General features: G+C 40.0%; 2 protein-coding genes across 2 annotated transcripts in view; one reads left to right on the top strand and one right to left on the bottom strand.

The window, feature by feature from the left end:
* Positions 1–2,483, top strand: part of LAMB1 (laminin subunit beta 1) — a 44,234-nt gene extending 41,751 nt beyond the window's left edge. Inside the window, exons 32-33 of the mRNA XM_055807199.1 lie at positions 1,088–1,247; positions 2,040–2,483. Coding sequence (XP_055663174.1) covers positions 1,088–1,247; positions 2,040–2,176 — 297 coding nt within the window. The 3' untranslated portion in view covers positions 2,177–2,483. The remainder of the gene's footprint in view (positions 1–1,087; positions 1,248–2,039) is intronic.
* A 1,912-nt stretch (positions 2,484–4,395) lies between these two features.
* On the bottom strand, positions 4,396–19,706 carry DLD (dihydrolipoamide dehydrogenase). Its single transcript, XM_055807201.1, has 14 exons — positions 19,585–19,706; positions 18,547–18,622; positions 17,668–17,747; positions 14,569–14,637; positions 11,981–12,050; positions 11,552–11,652; positions 11,072–11,215; positions 10,817–10,918; positions 9,451–9,641; positions 8,036–8,206; positions 7,457–7,646; positions 6,926–7,063; positions 5,476–5,565; positions 4,396–5,367 (listed from the first exon to the last, which is right to left on the bottom strand). The coding sequence occupies exons 1-14, from the start codon at positions 19,621–19,623 to the stop codon at positions 5,302–5,304; spliced, it is 1,527 nt and encodes a 508-aa protein (XP_055663176.1). The 5' UTR covers positions 19,624–19,706; the 3' UTR covers positions 4,396–5,301.
* Positions 19,707–20,806: the final 1,100 nt, after the last annotated feature.

Below are 20,806 nucleotides of genomic sequence, written 5' to 3'. Positions count from 1 at the left end.
GGAAGAAGTATTGGCAAGTTTTCAGGTTCTAAAATAAGCTGCAGGAAACCAGTCATGCTGTCACACTGTCAGCCTTTCATAGTAAAGCTAAGGGACAGAAATGAATCTGTCTGTCACAGGAGTACTGGTAATTGTTTTTCCCCATTGTCATTTACGGTTCCATGACAATGACAGGTTCAAGACAAACAACCTGGAATTTGGCATATATAGAATCAAGTGACAAAAACTCTTAGCTCAACATAAAACCAAAGTAATTTCTAAATATCAGAGACCCCAAACTTGCTCTGTGACCATATGTTGTTGCTCCCACTGTCTGCCACACACCTTCGTAATAGCAAAAGAATGCTCATTAACTAAACAATTGACAGATCTACCAAAGGAAGTTTCATTGCTCCTGTCTCTTGTCTATAGTTAACCCACCAGTCTCCAGAGAGGCATCCTCTGCCGGGAGAGATGTATTAACCATCAAATCAATTAGTTCTGAACACTTAAGTAGTATTGCAGGTGGCTGTCAAGTAAACACAAGAGACTTGCAGGACTGCCGCAGCTTGTTAACTTACTTATTGGTTGAATTCATTTGGGTCATATGACTTCATCATAACCTCACAGGGAAAAGCACAGCTGAGAAACCACCCCTCGTGACTTCTCCAGCACCTTCACCTACACAGACTAGGCAGCTGTTCTCATTACTGAAAGGGTAACGAGGGTATTCCTCCCCAGCTGCAAGCACTCAGCCAGAAGCACTGCCAGTTCCTTACCACGTGCAGCTTTCCAGCTGTACTAGGAGCTATGGCATGGTAGTTACAGAATTGGGTGACTGAATCCCATAAATCCTTGCCAAGTGTCAGCATTAAAGCCATGAAACAGCCACAGATCTGACAAAGGGGAACTGATGTGTCTTCACCCTAACTCTTAAAGTCTTTAATATTAAAAGTAGGAAATACCCTAACACTGTTTCTGCTTTTTGTTAACTGAGCTAAGGTAGACTCTCTTTACACCCGGATTACTAAGGGCAGAGGGAGGAAATGCAAACCCCGGTATTGTCTTTTGAGTGAGCTCCATCTTGTGCTTGGGTCTGGAAAAACAGGTCCTCAATACCGAGCTGAGTGACAAGTACAAAACCGTGGAAGACCTCATTGCAAAGAAGACAGAAGAGTCGGCTGATGCTAGGAGGAGAGCTGGCACGTTGCAGGATGAAGCTAAAGCCCTGTTGACTCAAGCAAACAACAAACTCCAGCTACTCAAAGGTAATTCTTCGTTACTGAGGTCTGATGGGCTTTCCTTATTCTTACTGGTCTTTCCAATCAAAGATTTCTATAAAAAAGCCTGAAACTTACAAGTGAGATGCAGACTTCTGGTATGGCACCTATCACCGCTCCAGGGAAAGAACATAACTATTAGGCTTAGGAACAGGGAAAGAACATAACTATTATGCTGAGGAGGAGGACTCACTCTTTCAAGCAAGACCACCATCTTCAAACAATACTCCACCCCCCCACCCCCCGGAAAGCTATTAAAACAAAAGGTAATTAGGATATGTCAGTTCCAGTTTACAGTAATTTAACCTTCACTATTGACAAAGTTGATTGAAACAGGAGGGGGCAATCTGCCCACAGCTACCAGGAAGGGAGCTAGGTTTTCCTTCTGGTTTTGCCAGGCCAGGAACTCATTCTTCCCCTTAGCTGCTCCCGCACAGTTACAGTGACTCACTGAATAGTCTTAACCGTAACAAGCCAAAACATTTCACTGTTCTGTAAAAGCCACCATAAAGCAGAGAATGACAGTTACTTTCAACGTGAATCAAAGTATACTTCTGGATTTGCATTCATGGAAAATTACTTCCTTGTTGCTTTACGTCCCAGTGTTAAGGAATCAAAAAGGTGCCATTCCAGCCTTTGCTTTTTTTTTTCCTAATCAGATTGTCTTCTGCTAAATAAATTTTAATAGTAGTTTATCCATGATTATTATAATGGATTATTTACATTTAACTGCATTAAAACACCCCTAATAAATTGATTTTCCCCTTCCTTTGCCAACAGACTTGGAAAATACATATGAAAACAATCAAAAAGTTCTGGAAGACAAAGCTAAGCAGTTGGTAGAGCTGGAAGAGACAGTTCGCTCCCTCCTGCAGACAATCAGCCAGAAGGTTGCTGTTTATAGCACTTGCTTATAAATGGGAGCAGGAAATGCCTGTGTTCAGGATGGATTTTACAAGTATTATACTAGTTCTTTTTTGCATTACGCTAAGACCTGATAAAATGAACAGGTTTTATATTGACTTTAAAGTCACAGAACCAAAGACAAGTAACTTTTTGATGTTGGAAATAAACAGTACTTTTGTATCACTGTATGTACCTAGTATGACTCATGAAGTTCCTTCCTATTTTCAGCAGCTGAAATAGCACATCAATTAATCCTTTAGCAAGTCTTGTTTTTAAACTGGTTAGAGATCTAATAAAGTCTTGGCTCCAAGTACATTACCTCTAAATAAGGGCTCCCATTACTGTGAACTAAAGCGTTGTCACTCCAAACAAAATTACAAGTGAATGAAGTAACATCCTTGTGTGGTTAGCTAGCATTCACACCACAGTACTCAAAAAAAAGGATTATTTACCCTCTGCATGATGGCCATTTAGGCTTGACACTAGTTTCATGTCACCGATTATGAAACACTTGATATGTGAAGTGGAAACAGAGGTCAGCACTGAAGGAGCAGATGTGGTTTACATTTCAAGCACTAAATTTATGTGATAAACCAAGCTTGGAGGATCAAGGCTTTCTGGAAAAGGAACTGTAAAAATTGACAGGGCATCTGATGTGAATCAGTTAAGGAGCCATACACAGGCAGCTTTCTAAGAACAGCTTGGACTTCACAAAACACAAATAAGATTCTTTTCAAAGTGCAAGAGTAGCATCCAGTTCACCATACTAAAGCTCAATGTTACTGGCAGAACAGTGCACCTTCAGACAATTGTACAGTACTACACAAATCGATTTACAACATTCATCAGCTAAGTGACACAAATTAGCATCCAAAACTGCAACATGCACTGCTAACCCTGACCCAAGGAATGTATCTGCATATATACTTCGATCAGCACTTAACCTAACTTTCACTAACGTGATTGAAAGTCAGTCAGGACAACTATGGCAGAATACATCACCACCTAAGCAAACTGACAAGCACCCTGTTTAAATAATTAACTAAGCTCCATAGGTTAGAAATGCTACAGGAAAAAAATCCATCACAGGAACCATTACCATACCACCATCATACAGTGTTTCACTGCCAGGATAGCAGCTGTTAAAAACAGTTTGCAAACTTCAGAACATTCAGACTTAACTGCCATCAGCTCATGGACAGGGGCTCAGTAGCTCATCCTACTTCTAACTAGAACAAGAATGACAGTGAGAGAAGCAACAATACAGTAATAATTTTGAGGCCTTGGGATTTTATTTTCAAGTGTCAGGGAAACTATAATCTCCAGTATAATTTTAGTGGTATTCTTGATTAAAGTTTGCATGACTTTCCGAACTTTATTTAGCAACTTTGTAACCGGTGAACTTCAAGGCTGAACTGCATTAAGCCTGCCATAAGTACTGAGGGAGGTGGACAGTGTGGATACAAAGAGCAGACCTTCTAGGAAGAACTTGCAAAGTGCAAGATAGACACTTAATAGCATTTACCTGCAGTGGGTAGAAGTGATTCTGAAATGTTGACATCTATTGGAAAAGTTTTTCTTCCCTCACTATTGTCTTACCTTTGCTTTCCCCTCGGCAACTTCCTGCTAAACACCTGAAAGCAGATTCGCATTAATTCATTTAACCTGGCGTATCCATGAATCAGATTATCTCATATCCTGGTGGTAAGCTTAATGAGTTGTCATCGTTTAACCCCATCTACATTTACAACAGGAGTTAAAAAAAAACAAACCAAAATGAAGAACAGTATCACTGACATTTGTCGATTAACTGGTATCAACAAAATGGTAATGTTTACATATGTATTTCCATCGCTCAGTATGGATAATGGATCAATACTTGAATAACAAGCTCTAAAGAGAAGTACAAGGATATACCCAAGTAGCTTTTTAGCTTTTGCGTCACTTTCTGAATGCACATTTGTCATTCCACTGGCATAATGAAAAAGGGCACGCACAATACCAGCAGATATTAAAGTTTTCAAGGCAGAAGAGTCTAACAAAAAAAAAAAGTACTCTGCAAAACAAAATTTAAAATGAGCTACTGGAGTTGGGCACATTCCATATACATGTTAGGGATCTTCCAAAGAGATGCCATTTGTATGTGAGTTTCTTCATGTATTCAACAACCTAGACAGTAAAAGGAGTAGAGGAACGGCCGATCAGCAAAAAACCAACCAAGAAGACCCTCCAGCATGTTAAATATTTATTAAGCTCTCTTGCTACAGAAGAGACAGAAAGAGAGCACAAAATAGGAAACAAGAAGAAAGTGTGGAGAGCTGACACTGCAGCCCTTATGTGTGGAAGGTGCAGAATAACCCTCATATCAGCACTTACTTAACAGCAAATGCTGCTTCACTTACCCAGTTTTAGCATTTCAAGTTTAAGAGAGTTGGACATGGAAGCTTCAAAACCAAAAAAAGATTAAGTAGCAGTAAGACTAATTTCTCTTCAGTCTTTCATTTCTCCATCAGCACTCGATTTTTCCCTTGATGAGTTTTCAATATGAAAACATGACATGTGGAGAATCACACACACAGAGTAGTTTTCTCTTTAAAAAGTCAATATAGTTTTAATCAATCTACACGAGCCCCTCTTCTCCCAACATCCTAACACTACTAGGTCAAAACGGTTATGGGACTTGAATGTAAGAAATATTTAAATACTGAAGTTAATTCTTCCAGAAGGAAACGTTTTTGTGCGGAAGTGACAGTGGCATCAGAAGTGTCAGCATTCGACTGGTGCAGTCTATCACTACTTCAAATACGAAAACACCAGGTATGCTGGACACTCATTCAGCATTTTGACCAGCACACCATGCAGCAGCAAAATGTTTGGTTTTGAAAGAGAGAAGAGTTCTGTCAGGCTGTTTTTCTGCAATATTCATCATGTAAATAAACATGTAATTTTAAGTATTTGGTTTAGAGAAACTGGATAATTCCACTTGTTCCAGACTCTACTTCCTAAAATATCTGATGTTTAAAATGAAGAGATTCACTTAATTCCACCCTAAAATCCTCAAACTCAGCCTTCCATAAGGGCCCACAGTCCATTTTCAGAGATGTACTATACATGTAGAAAGACCTGCTCCTTCATTTTAGAAGTTGATAGCTTTGCCAAAAGATGCTGCTAGGTTTGCTTCCCTGAAGGCTTCTGACACTGTCTGTAGAGAGTAAACACAAAAAGGTACAGGTTATTAATAGTTCCATGTAATGACAGCATGTCTGTGTAACCCTGGTGTTCAACAGTCCATTTCAAAAAACAAACTTACTGGATGGGCATGGCAAACCCTGGCTACATCTTCACATGATGCTCCATATTCCATAGCAAGGGCAGCTTCATTAACCATTTCACCAGCACCCTGTAATTTTAATGGTATTTTTAATTGGCACAAATCTTTATGCAGTTGTTCTTCTGCTAAAAAAGAAAAGTTGTATTGTAACTAGCACTTCAGCTGTGTTCTAATATAAGTCATAAATACTCCATCTGTTCTGTGACCGTGCTCAAGCCTAGCACAAATCTAAACATAATTCTTAATGAGAGTGTCTGTTCTCTCAGTAATGAGAATTGTGCAAAATTTTTCCACTACAAGATAGTGGTCAGATAATACATTCTCAAAGGTACAGCGTCTATTATCACTGCTGAGACCTCCCCAAAACTTTCCTCCTGGGAACTTAAATAGTTAACTAGATGAACAAAAGCATGTTACTACATCTGCACCCTCATTTTTGTTTGTTGTATTTTTGTGTATTTACTCAGGGAACACTTCTCTGAGGAGTTAAAACTAGTGAAATCTCCCGTTAACATTTTTAGCATACAGATCCACAATCACATAAGATTTCCCCCCTTTTTCCCAATGAAGAAAATTAGTCTGCCTCACACTGATAAACCTAAGTTGTGCTTCCTTTAAGGCACGCTGATTTTTAAATGACTTGCGTTGTAAAAGAAAATAACTAGCACAGTGTCTTATGTACTCTTATCGGCAATTACGATAATTGGATTCAGAAACAGTATATCCATCCATAGGAATACAATTTCCTTTCCAGGAAAACAGAGCAGTTCTAGTGTTTCTGTTAAAGAAAGCTATGCACAAAGACGTATGGAAATGTTTCTGCATGCATCTTTAGGGGGAAAAAAAAAATATTTAAAGCTAAGAAAAAGAGATTAGGGTCTAACTTTGGAATGTGTGGGACAACAAAAAGTTATACTTTCCCAAATAGAATTTTCTGATTTCTCATTTTTAAAAAGGATTTTTAATCTAAATTACTGACCCCAGATTTGGTGACTGCAGCATAAGGTTACCAGCTTTGCTGAAGTCTGAAGTTCAGGGGGAGGGGGGAACCACCAATGAAAAAGCAACAGTCTGTTCAGCTCCCTCAACTTCCAGAACTTGAGTCAACAGTTTCTGCTGTTCTCTTGAGTATTCCACAGTAGTAAAAAAAAAAATAAATAAAATTATCCAACCAAAACACTACTGGTCAGAGAAACCAATTAACCATAGCAATTCTAGGGGAAAAAAAATAATGCTGGGTCAACACTGAAGTAACAGAGAAGTGGGGAGGACTACAGGGCTGCAGAAAAGAACAGTAAATAAAAATAACTATGGTAGACTCAAATATTCCTTCTTTTTACAAGCACCAGTTTTAACTTGACAACTACTTTGCAACTGTGCAACACGCAATAAAAAAGACCAAGACAGCAGCACAATTTACAATACTTACTGCGCCTAAAATGTGAGCACCCAACATCCTGTCTGTCGATTTTTGACTAAGTATCTTCACCATACCATCTGTGTCAGCATTTGTCTTCGCTCTGCTGTTCGCAGCAAATGGAAATTTCCCAACTTTGTATTCTACACCCTACAAAACCGATACAGGTTGTTGAGTTAATGACCAACAAGAACAATGCAACCATACAGACAAGTACGAGAACAGAAGCAATACGAAAATAAGAGGCACATAAGACACACAAAGCAATGCATGTATCAACCACCAAAAGAGCTATAAGGGGTTATTAAAAAGATTAACTAGTAAATGAACAGTATTAACTTCACAGAATAGAAGTCATTAAAGAGAACTGTGATCCTTGGGAGAGTGAAGTGCAGGAGAAATCATTCAATCATACACCCTAAGCAATAAATTCAGATGCAGAAATTCTCCTGGAAAAAGTAGCTAGATAAACTACTAGACAATGAAACCACACCCAGGGTGGGAAAACAAGGCAGTTTTGTCCAAGAAGAAAACAAACAGTACCTCTTCTTTCAGCTGTTCTTCTGATTTGCCAACCCAGGCCACTTCAGGGTGAGTGTATATCACAGAGGGTACGCAGTTATAGTCAATGTGAACTGCTCCCCCAGCCATCCCTTCTACGCAAAGAATGCCTTCATCCTCGGCTTTGTGGGCCAGCATAGGTCCAGCAACTACATCACCAATAGCATAGATGCTATCAGACCAATGAAACAGAATGAGACACTGTTTAAAAACATCCTAGCACACCTAGGCTACCTTATATAATAGTCAGTTTGAAACATATTACTGAAAACTAATCAAAACAGATCAAAATACCAAATTTCAAAAGAAATATGAAGTCTAAAAGAGCAGTTTCCACAGAATGACCACACTTCAAGAAGTACTAGTGACTTTTAAATTACAACACTTAAAAGGTTGACTAAAAATCTTTAGTTCCCGAAATAAACAGAAATCTCGAGTTTTCCTTTCAGAAAAGAAAGTTATATTCTGCAATTAAAAGCAGAAAAAGTGCTTTAGTTGGCTAAACTCTTAAAAATAAGACTTCACTTTAAAAAAAGGTAAAAAATATTTAGTCTTACTTACTTTGGAATTTTGGTTTGGAATCTGTTATTGACTGGAATTCTCCCCCTCTTATCAAGTTCAATTCCAATGTCCTCAAGACCTAGATTTTTTGTAAAAGGACGTCTACCGATGCAAACCAGGAGCACATCACAAGTTATTACTTCTGCCTTGCCACCAGCTGCAGCTTCAACACTACAAAAAAATGAGTAGCAAAAATGCTCAGCTGTAAACTTTCCGCATTGTATTTCTCTGATTAGTAACTGGTATGATCCAGACGGTGACCTACTGGCTGGATCTGTCATCCAAAACACTTGCATTCAGCCTGCCCCACACTTCTTCCTTGCAAGAGTTGAGGAGTGGAGAAGGGAGGAAAGGACGGTAACTTTTTACTACTAGATGGAGAAACTCAGGGTATATACCCACTAGCAAGTAGCATGACCTGATAGGATAAAATCTGTACAGCAAACTAATTGATGCTGAGTACTCAACATCCAAACTATATATATTCTGGAGTGGGGCAGGGCCATGCATTCTGAGCAAGCTTTCTTCTGGCCAAACACCTGTTAGGAGCTGCCCTGCATCAGGTGCATCCCTCAACTGTGTCTGTGTTTAATTGCACACCCAGAACAAGTTCATGTGCTCTGAGAGCACGAGGACCAAAGCATGGTAAGCAAGGGTAAGTAGGAAGTGTGTTTCAACAAAAATAAAACTCTAAATGTAGAAACAGACCAAATACAAATCACCATATTAAGATTTCAGTGAAAACACATTTAAACTTACTTTTGTTAAGTAACATTAAGCATTTTCTTAAAACTCAAACTACAGTTTCTGCACAGAGAATACGTTAACAAGAAAAAGAACAGAAGTAGTGTATATGTATGGGTTTTCACAAAGCAAACTTGTTTTATATGTTTCCACATTAGCTGTTCATCTGGAAGTCTTCAAAGGCCTTGAGCACGGCCATTAAAAGACACTCTGGGGTAGCTTCATTTACCTCTACGCAAAAGCAGTAAAATCTCTGCCATGCTTATTTTGAGACAAGAGGAGGTATGGACAAAATGACCCCCAGGAAGCAGCCAAGAATTAATGGCTTAAAAATGACTGTATGAACAATCATGATATTTGTGTTAATTATACCAGAAGCAAAGATTTTCCATGAAAAGAATTAAGAGTTCTGGTTTTATTACTGATCTCACTGTAACACCAGTTTTATACTAGCATGCTTTCAACTCAAGTCAATGGAACCCTCCTGTATAAGCAAAGCCAAATTTATGAGCTCTGTAAGTTACTAACATTACATTTCACTAAAGAATTAAGTTTCATCCTAAATCCATCTTCTCCTGTTTAAAACATAGTAACAGATTGTATTTTTTAATAGGTTTGATGGGATTAGGAGGAAGAATGTATATTCCTTTAGCTTTATGTTGAACACTTACGCTACATCAATTGTTCCATCTGGTTTCTTGGTAGCACCAGTAACTTTGGTGTTCAGTTTAAACTTAAGTCCCTGTTTCTGAAGAATACGCTGGAAGTTTTTAGAGATCTCCATGTCAATTCCCATTCCACCAACATGCCCCATGAACTCAACAGCTGTCACATCTGCACCAAGGCGCTGCCAAACCGAACCCTGCAGTCACAACAAAATACGTAAATATAGTTTTTGAAAAGCAAACTTCAGATTTCTTTAGTATTTACCAGAGACTGTAAACTTTGCAAAAGCAGGACAACACAACAGCGAACTGGTCAGTTTTTACAAATGCTACAGTGCAGAACATGACAAGTCCAACTTTCCCTAGCCTTTGCCCAAAAATAGATTGATCACTGCTTGCTTACATACCCAAAACTTCAATGATTGAATTCATGGAATTAAGCTTTTAAATACATACCTAATTTATACTCAATTATTTTGTTTTGTAAGTATAGAAAAGTTCAAAATCAAAGAACCCAAATGTAGCACAGAAAACCCAAAGTAAATTGCTTGTGGTGTTCTAATACCACTACAAGTTAAATCAAAACAAAACTACAGTAAGGAAACCTTATGCAATAAAATGGAACCACTGCTGCCTCTGTATGTATTTGTAACCACAACCACTATCATCAGTTTCACCAACAAAACCCATACAGATCCTATTTACTTGCAGTTACCCACATTATCTAATCTCTCATAATACTATCACAGTATTTGACTTTACATACTCTTTCCCTGCTTAATGGTGAGCAGGCTAAGCAACTGCTATGCAGATGTGCAAATTTTCACACAGTTGCAAAACCAGCAAATACACATTTTTTTAACCACGTAGGTATGAGGCAAAAGGACTCAGACTCAGATGAACTACAAAGTCTCCACTCCTTTGGTTGTTAGACAGAATGTGTACAATCATACCACAAAAATTTCTTGGGATTAACTGCTACATACAAGATTGTGTCCTGGTTTAAAATCAACTTCCCTTAACAAAAGTTCTCTCACCTACACATAGAGCAGGTACAAACCTCAGAGAAAGTTAATCCCCACACGCCGCCCCCCCAAAAAAACCCACCCCAAACCAAACCAAACCAAAAACATACTGTATGTGAGACCCTGTATGTTTCCCTCTCATTTCTCTGCTTAGGTAACCAGCTGCAGGAGTATTGATCCTACAAACGCTTACCTCAGCTTTTTGGGTAGGGAAGGGAGCTACCAGGCTGTCTGCATAGTTATATTACAACTTGCTCAAAACATCTGTTAAATCACAGCAACATCGTCAAATGTAACACTCATTTCCTCTACAAATGGAAGACCAAGTGGCTTAAATATCCTCTCACCAGCTCTACACCAATGACTCCTGCACCAATGACAACCATCTTTTCAGGAACTTTTTTCAGCGACAGCGCACCAGTGGATGACACAATATTATCTTCATCAATCTAATGACAAAGAAATCCACAAAGGGAGACTTACAATCTCTTTTATACACTATATATAAACACACAGAAGGTGAAATGCAATATTATATCCACATGTTTTAACGTCTTAATAACACATTGAGAAAAAGTACCATTAAGACTTCAAATACGTACAGTAATTCCTGGGAAGGGAGCAACTTCTGAGCCTGTGGCTATGAGTATGTTCTTTGTATTGATAACTTGCGTGCTGCCATCTTCTTTGGTTGCAGTGACTTGGTTTTTCCCTGTTATTTTTCCAAACCCAGATACATGTACAACCTTTAGTAATCAGAACACAATGAATTCAGATTAAAATTACTTTATATAAATTATGCTGCATTTAATCTCACTAAGCTTTACAGAAGCTGCTAACATGTATATTTTCATCACCATCTGGTACAAATCACAGAATAATTGTATACCATTCTTTTAAGTAGATTAAGAATGAAGGAACTGTTCATTTAAAAATCGCCTAGAAGAGACACATTCAAATTCTGCCCTTGCTGAGTCAGTCACTTGAATTAATTTATGTGGCAAGAACACAAACAGGGAAAAAGCAAGAAATTCAATTCAGAAAGAATCATGGATATACCTCAGTATACAATCCAAACTAACCTTGTTTTGTTTAAATAAATGAGCAATTCCACCTGTTAAGGCCTTCACTGCACCACTCTTCTGTTCCATCATCTTCTCTAGATTCAAACGGATTCCTGTAACTAAGGTTAAAAAAGAAATTCTGTCAAGCACTGCAGTGCTTTTATTTAAAACCTAAACACAACTAACAGCTCTGACACAGTAAGATGTGTTGAATGGCCCTACTAAATACTAAAGGTTACATTCAACAACTGCTATATTAAAGAGCAGCATTACACTTTTCAGATATAACTTGTCTATCCCTAATTCAGGATTTAAGGAGCAGACACACGGCCCTAACACTCCAACTGACAGATAAAGAATATTAATTAAGATTTGAATTACTAAGTTTACTTGTTGGTGGGAACCATTTATGTTAACAGGCACTGACCAGCTGCTCTTCACACTCACTTTCGATTCCTCTGTTAGCAAAATCTTTCCCGTGGGCCAAGTGATATAGATGCGAGTTGTTCAGCAAAGCCTAAAATACACACAGAAAAGTGACTTGTGACATACGTTCATGATTATTCTGAGGGAAAAAAACCCACCTGATGTTATTTGCAAAACATTCTCAATATCAAAAAAGTCTAACATCTACATATTTTAAAAGGTATATTTCAAACACAGAATTTTTACACAGTAGCTCTTACTGAAGTGTTTTATAAAGTTAAATATTTAACAGAAAAATAGAAAACATTAAATCCACACCTATCCTTTTTGCTCATGTCACCACAGAAATTGGAAATGACTCCATGGGGATTTTAAAAAAGAATAGGAACAGACTTTAAGTAGAGAAATAAAGACAGAATCACAGAGTATCTCAAGCTGGAAGGAACCTGTAAGGATCATCAAGCCCAGCTCTCTGCATCTCTGCAAGACTAAATTTTACCTTGCAGATAAAGACTAGTACATCTTACTACATAGATTCTGACTGACTCACAGGAGAATTTCCTTGTTACCTCAGACAAGAGATTACTTGTTAACAGAAAAACTGGATGAGGAAAATCTATACTGAAATCCCTGTTAAGATTTTAGCCTGTGTAGACATAATGTGAGTTAAAATTTTGTAGTTGAGTTGTTGTGCGGCTGCATAGCTAGTTGAATTGAAACTAGATGGCTTAGAGCTACCTCAGGTCACTGACATTCAGAATTCAAAGATAAAATTACAGTAGTTTTCATAAGGATGTCTATGAATCAGCAGCTTGAAATGCAAAACCTCTAAACCTGTATTTTGATTAGAAATAGCAATATAATTAGGGAGGGACCTTAGTAAGAAAAATTATGTCTTTTACTATAGCTATCCCAGACATGAAATTATCAGTATCTTTACAAGAAAGACAACAGTGGAGGTCTGTGCAGACTGAAGCCTAAAGCAGCCATAATAAATGATTCAAAGTACATTTTGAAATACTTGCCTTATATACACATTTGAGTAAAACTAATACTATCAGAATAAGATAATTCCATTTTTATAAGTCTTATCAACTCACTCTCTTTAAAATTCATTTGCTCATTTCACATAACTGTCACAATCCCAAATCTGTAACAACCAACATTAATTACACAGCCACCACTTCAGACTTCAGCAATTAAAAGGAAAAAAATTCCATGCCCAATGTATTATTTTGAGTGGCTTTTTGGAAAGGAATATTTGAATAATTTGTTATTCTTCAGTGTATGCAGCCTACGTATCCGCTTCTTCAGAAGTTTATTGCCATTCAGAAGATTATAGATAGCGTCCAAGTTTAGCCATGGGTTCAGAAGCATTTTCATAAGAACTTCACAGGATAAAAAAAAAAAAAAAAAAAAAGACTAAAGATAGTAAATAGATGCCAGCAGAGTTCCCAACTTTCACAGAAACACCGTGTTGGCTGACACCTCATTTTTGAGTCTTGCCTCTCTATATATTAAGATATTCTGAACTTCATTAGAACTATTACTAAAATGTTTAGGAAAATTAATATATCATTTGAAAACCTTTGTATTTAGACTGTATTTTTTCGTACCATGCTACAGGAACCTCTCTCAGCAAACAGATTAGAAACAGCAATACAGTTAAGAGGGATCTTGGTAAGAATCTTCTGTCTGTTACTATAGCCATTACAAACCTGGCACTACCAGTGTCTTCCTTCACCTGCTGGGTGCTACACGAGGCAGATCTCTCTCATCTAGCAATAGCACTGTTCTTACAAGGTCCTCGTTCTGAAATGACTTAAAACTGGATCGACAACATCAAATACTAGGTTCTGAATTTCTTCTTAGTTCTCCCTTCTTTCAGAGTACATGCCTTGTACTCTCCCCACCTGCACTACTCCACACAAGCACCTCCAAGTCATCCTATGCAGCTGGTGAGAATACTAATTTAGCTTAGACAAATATTTAAAGAGCTACTCAGCTAGGCTCTTTCTACAGTCAATGGAGACACACAGCTCTCTTTAGAGCATGCTGCATCCAACCAAAACCAGAGTTTGTGATTTTTCAGGGGTGCCTTTCTCCCTCTAATTTAGATTTACTTTCCCTACCGCTAGTGACACAGTTCAGCATTCCTTTGACGTAAGGACATCATCCTGTCCAAAACTCCATGCTTATTTTGAACAAACGTATATGAGGCGATCAACAGCACAAGAGGTACAGCCACCTAAAATAGTCAAGGTAGACTGTAAGAGATACGGCCACCTGAAACAGTAGTCATTACTGGTTACAACACAAATTCAACAACTCAAAGTGGTAAGATACATCTGTATGTTCCTCTGGTTTTCATCCTCTGCCTCTCATCTAGGAAAGCCCACAAAACAGTTTGCAAATGAAACCTTTCTACTGTGCAAATAAAATTCTAACTCTGTGTTACTTGTATCTATTTGTATCTTCAGCTCATTTGGATTACAATTTCAATTTTTGAAGTATGTCAATCTTGAGAAACTCCTTCTTAATGTTCTTCCAAGTGAGGCATATAACATCTGCTGTTTTTAATGGAGTTATGACAAACTGTATACACTTACCTTGGATGGAATACATCCAACATTCAAACAGGTTCCACCTAATGTTTCATTTTTTTCTACACAGACAGTCTGAGGAAAAAGAAGGGGGGGGGGGGGGGTGTGGAGAATTTTTTAGCAATACTATGCATTAATGTGTCTCCATTTCATTCCTACATTTATTCTGTGGCTCACATTTGCCCTCAAACACAAAATGGCCCTCTGCCACAAAATCCTCTACCAGAAGAGCACCACGTTCCCCACTGCACCGTTTATACTTTCATAAAAGTTTAAGTCCTGTTGTTCTACTTCAAAAATCCACCAAGCTGCCTCAATTAAATACAACACTCAGTTCTGTGAAAGATGTTTCCCTTACAATTAAAAAAACAACCCCCTGCAAAAAGCAAAAAATGTAAATCATGCAAGATTGCTAAAACCAAGTAATCACAAGTGAACAACAGATAAATGAACCACCACAGGTTACAACTGTACAAAGTACTTTTTTCTTTAAATAAAATCAAACAGAACACCCAAACCACAAACATTCCCTCTCTAAACAGGTTATCCTGTGAGACACATGGCTATAAAGTTGTGCCAATACCTATAAAGAAAGAAAAAATAAAAATCAAGTAAAGCAAACTCAAGCAAAGATAAGGTCAATACCAACACAGATTGAAAATATTTCATCTCATTAAGTTGCCAACAAAGTGTGCAAAGGAAAAAAGCAACGGACAAAACTTCAAGTAAAATTAGATCACTTTAGGAGGAAGAAAGTATCGTAAACTTTTTTTAATAGAAGCAAAATAATTGGTATTTCCTTCTTTGCAAGGTACACACATGTTCAAAATAATAGTTCCTTGGTTTATACTCCAAGAGCTCCAATCTGCTGACAAGTGACTACCCAGGTGAAAACCTCTCATCGTTTCTTTAAATTGTTGCTTTTATGCTAAAGTAGAGGTGCTGGTAACATGAAGAGCAGAACTCACCATATCAAATGACAGAAACACACTGAGACACGCTGATCCCCTATCTATCCTTTCCCCTGTTTTAAGCACATGAATGCATGAAAAATGATCCAAGGGCTTTAAAAGCTGCGCTATGGATCAATCAGCACCAGACTGCTCCTACCTTTACCTGATAAGGAGGTTCTGCCTCGTCCACTTTACATCAACTTCACCAACAAGGCCAAGCAAAGCTTTTGAAAAGCCAATGCCCAGAGAACATTGTTGGCAATAACATGGGATGCTGTGATGGTGATACAAGGACTTAACACTTGTGCTAGCAGATGTAGCACTAAAATTGAAGGTTAATGTTCAGTAATCCAGCAGAGCCCACTCGGGTTCTTCCATCGATGGTATAACTATAGAATCCAACTTTTTGCCAGTCTTACAAAAACATCTCCTTACATTCCTTAAGGGCAGAATAAACGTGCTTCATGTTTATCCAGTGCTACAGGTGACAGATGCAAGCACGTCCATGTATTTTGCCCACTCCTGATTAGCTGTGAAGCAGTATAACAAAATTGTTTCTTACTATGATTTAAAACAGAAATTCCCAGGCCCAGAGCACTTTTTAACCTCCTTGTATATGGTATCCTATTGTCAACCACAGGTAGGAAGGACCTGGGGAAAACATTGTTTCAAGAAAAGCAGGGATACAGCCACAAAAAATAGCTTTAGAATAAACAAACATGAACGTATGAGGCAGAAGGCCTCAGTCTCAAATAAAACCTGTAGCACTGAGCACATTTTCTCTCAGGTATAAAGCTCAGTAACAACGTACATCTAAAAGCAAGAGTATTTATTAAGACAAAAAAATAATTCACAAGCATGGATAAAGACAACTCAAATTATCTGTACTAGGCCACAAGTAGACTTAAAACTTCTTAATCTGATCTCAAGGATTTGTGTTTTGGTACAGTTACACATTAGAAGGCTGAAAGATACCCAAAGAGACATCCCCAGTTGGGGGAGTAATGACTAATGATGGACAACACTCAGAACTACAGAAAAGTTTAGGCTGAAAGGACCTCCTCTGGAGGCCATCTCGTCAACCTCCCGCTCCAAACACTGTCAACATCAAAGATGTATCAGGTGGCTCAGGGCTTTGTACAGTCAAGTTCTGGAAATACCCAAGGGTGAAGATTACACACTATCTGAGCACCCATTTCAGCACTTCATTGGAACTCCATTCATCAACAGGAGCTCCTGTCCTTAACCAGGTGGTCTAAATCGACTCACTTTTGCCATGAAGTCCAGCTGTCGTAATTCAGAAGCATTGGAACATACCAGCCAGCAGGACCATGCTCAAGACTGCTAGCACCTCCTTCTCAGATTTTGAAAAAATTAACAAATGAATAATGCAGTACCAATAAAGTAAGTTGGTCTCATATTAAGAAGTGAAGGTAAAAAAATATCCTGAAGTCACAATCCATATTTTCGTAAGTTCAGAGAAAATCTGAAATGCATTATGCACCTATAACTCTCCCAATACTGTTAAGCAACACATCATTAGTACACACCAAATAAAAGTAATGTCTTTCAAGCAGCATTCAAAGACAATGGACCAATGGACAGAACAACATAAACAAATGTAAATTAGATACTATAGTATTTCTACAGACATATTTTCACCTCTATAATTCTCACATAACAATGGAATTCCTCTACCCACATTCAAAAAGCACATCAGTTGAACATTGGGTTTTTCCTCTTTTTAAGTTCCCTCAGTCTGTTCTTCAGGACAATTTTTCAGTGGCCTTTTTGTCACTGTAACTTTCCCTGCCCTCCCCCCTGCTTCCCTTTGCTGGGAGAAAAAGTCCTTCCTAGCATTCTTTTCCTACCTTCGCTTCCACAAGAGTGTAAGCCCACCTCAATCATTACTTCCAATCTAAAGCAAGCTGTCCTGAGCAGCTTTGCCAGTAGTACAGCTATAGACAGTAAGGCCTTCACATATCCATTCCAACTTCTGTATAATCTGGGTAAGCAAGGTAAAGAAAGATTACCAACGTGTCAACAGCATCTGGTGGCCCAAGATGTGACAGAATTTCAGTTTTTCAGTATCACACTAACACCCTTCAAGTTCATCTGGATGAATATTCTGCTGAATGAGATCTCATTTTACCTTAAATCCAAGCTGAGCTGCTTTGATAGCAGCAACATACCCTCCAGGACCAGAGCCAATAACTGTGACATCGGCATCAACTGAAACAGAGAACATTTGAGTTATTGTTTCAGCAATTAAAATTTTTGTGCAGGAATACCAGTTTATGATTTCTGAAATAATTCAGGTTTGATTTTTTTTTTTTAAAGAAAAGCAGAATAGCTAATAAAAATGATGCAACTTAATATAAGTTTAGATAAGTAAATTACACTTTACATCTAAAAGTAACTTTCTGGACAAAGGGAAAGGTTGTACAGAGGTATTCACTCTGCAACAAAAACAGCCAGTCTTAAATTTTACAGGGAAAATAATGCAAAATGAAATGAAGAAACTGAATTCTGTCTGTCCCATCCCTCTTACTATAAATCCTTTAAGAACTTAACCCAACATGTTTGGATAGTTTATTATAACATTTTTCCGATACAGTTTCTATTGATGTCCAGTGCAGAAGAGAAATGCTTACAGTTTACAAAGGAGAAAATATGGCTGAAATAGATATCTATGCAACCTCTATTGATTATGAATGCAGCAGGAACCTATGAACTTTGTACCCAATTCATATCTCATAACCACAGCCTCCTTTGGAATATTAATTACCATCACTGTTCTTATGTTATATAAAGTTCAACTTCTATTTATAGCTTTAGTTTGCTGTCAATTAAGGCAAGTAAGACACTATTTTTCATTTAAATCTCCATGCTGACATGGATTCCACTGTCACCAGGAAGACCGATTTCTAAGTTTGAAGCACTGCTTTGGTTCTTGTGGGTTTTAGGCGTGTGTGGGTGTGTGCACATGTTGGGTTTTTTTTGTCCAAAGAAACTCTTCACAATTAATTACCTTGATCAGCATACGACCTTTGTGACACCGCACAAACTCCCTGAAGGCCATGATGAATTCTATCAAAACAGCTTCTCTAAAGAGAGTGGGGAAAAAACACTTGGTTTTAAAAGTCAAAATCTACCCTTGAAGAAAAATAAGCATTCGGCAACACACACAGACGGACACAGCTGCAGTCACCAGCTAACCACAGCAGGAACAACATGACGAGCAGGCACAGAGGGCCTGGAGCAGGAGGTGGAAGTGGCTCTGCCGTCTCCAAGGATCACGACAGTTCTCAGATCAGCCTCGCCTAAGGCTGCGCCTCACTACGAAAACTTCCAGCCCTTCATACGGGGCTCTCAAACTACTTAATGACATAAATCAACACCTACAGGAGCCTGTGAAGTCCTGTTGTTCCACAACCACCCCTCCAGGCACCTCCTGTGAGCTGTTTCTGGAGGCTGCGATGTTGTAACTGTGACGGGAGAGCACAGCACGGCTGCTACCAGGGTCTCGGGGGCCGCTCACCCCGTACCCGGAGCAGAGGACGCTCCCGAACGTACTTCCGAGGCCGCAGCGCCGCGCACCAGGCGGGGAGCGCCCGCAGCCGGCGGCTGCCACCGCCACGAAGGCTCCCGGCCGAAGGCTCCCGCCCCCGCCGGCCGCAGCCTCCCGCGGGCCCGGCCCCGCAGCCCCGCTCTCGGGAAGGCCAGCGCCCGGGGACGAGACCCCGCGCCCGCCCCTCCCGGGGCCAGGCGACACGGCGGGCACCTCGCCCCCTCAGCCGAGCAGAGGCCGCGCCATGCGAGGAGCGACGCCCCGTCCCGCCGCAGGAGGGAAAGCGGAGAAGCGGCCAAGCGCGGCCCAGCCGCCGCGCCCGCCCCAGGGCGCCTGCTCCGGCTCCGGCTCCGGCCCCGCCCGCCCTCACGCCGCTCCGGCGAGGGGCGGGGGGCGCGAAGAGAGCCCAGGCCCCAGGCCCCGGCTCCCGAGCACGGCGCGGCTCCCCCCGCCCGCCGGCCGGCCCCGCGGCAGCGCCGTGCCCCGCCGGCGCCGTACCCGAGCGAGCGCGCAGGAAACGCGCCCCCAGCGCTGCATGTCCGCCACCGCCGGCCCGCGCCCCTCAGCCGCCGCTCCAAGGACTCCGCGGACTGGCGCAGGCGCGGTGGGCGGGGGAGCGGCGGGGGGAGCGGCGGGGGCGGGCAGGGGGCGGGGCTATGCAGATGAGCCTCTTAATGCGGCAGGGCGCTGCGGCGGGCAGCCAGGTCAAGCGGGGCGGCTCGCGGACTCGCGCCTGAGGAATCAAAATAAAATTTGGGAACAAACGGAGGAAGTACAAGCATTTCGTATTACACAAAGAAGCCCCGTTCGTCTAAATGGCAGTGGAACGCACATAAATTCAAATTTTAAATATCCGAAAATATAAAATATTTCAGTTTGGAAAGGATGTCAGGTGTCTCGGTATAATTGCTTTCAACTTATTTAATGAGGGGGAAAAACAGCACCAGAATTTTGAGACATATTTATAATTGACGCTGTTTAGTTTAATGCTATTTATATTCTTCCAGATTATTTGTTATCTAGGAAAAAAAGGGGTGCACGCCTCCTGGCCTGCTGTTGTTTGCACTTCAGCCCATCAGATATTTGAAAACCTAAATCCTTCGTTGCCTGGGGGGGGGGGAACAGCAGTGGCCGAGGCCGCGTTTCTTCTATACTGGGTTAGAACATGTGCAATGTTCTGTTCAATTGATGCTATAAATATCTCAGTGTAGCTTTAGGTAAGTAATGTGCGATGTAGTTCACAATATTGATCACCCGTCTTGCCTGAAAGTGAAAGTATTTGCTGTGAAAAAGGTTTCTCGAGTTTTCTAGACTTAATAATTTCTTGCTTGAAACCAAGATCTCCATCGGGTGGCAGTGTTCGGTTATTTTTCATACAGGGAGGCACCTCACTGAGCCCAAATTTTGGAAATCCCCTAGAAGGGAGGCATAATGCTCATAAATGACAGTCTTTCTGATTAGAGCAGACATAATGATCTAGAAGAACCACCTGGAAGAAGAGCAATTCACCCATTAATAAACTACAGTCAGATCTGTTGAAAGTGTGTTAGTTAATGAAGGTGCCAGCACCTGGGTTCAAAATGAAAGGCTGTACTCAGTGGGCAGAAATCCTCTTCTGCTTTTCCACGTAAGGGTTTCTCTGATTGCACTCCAACAACACTGGAGACTGGATGTGCCTGATATTTTTACACTTAAATCTCTAACTTAGGCTGGCTTATGA

This window comes from Falco peregrinus, chromosome 6, assembly GCF_023634155.1.
Source record: "Falco peregrinus isolate bFalPer1 chromosome 6, bFalPer1.pri, whole genome shotgun sequence".
Lineage (NCBI taxonomy): Eukaryota > Metazoa > Chordata > Aves > Falconiformes > Falconidae > Falco > Falco peregrinus.
The sequence above is the reverse complement of the archived record's forward strand: the minus strand, read 5'-3'. Positions and strand labels throughout refer to the sequence as shown.

Excerpts from the sequence above, each read along its gene's own strand:
- DLD (XM_055807201.1), bottom strand. The coding sequence starts at position 19,623 with ATGCAGCGCTGGGGGCGCGTTTCCTGCGCGCTCGCTCGG. Across the intron at positions 18,623-19,584 it reads TTTCCTGCGCGCTCGCTCGG|AGAAGCTGTTTTGATAGAAT; the intron begins GTACGGCGCCGG and ends CACTCTCTTTAG. Across the intron at positions 8,207-9,450 it reads GATGGAACAATTGATGTAGC|TGTTGAAGCTGCAGCTGGTG; the intron begins GTAAGTGTTCAA and ends ATTTTTTTGTAG.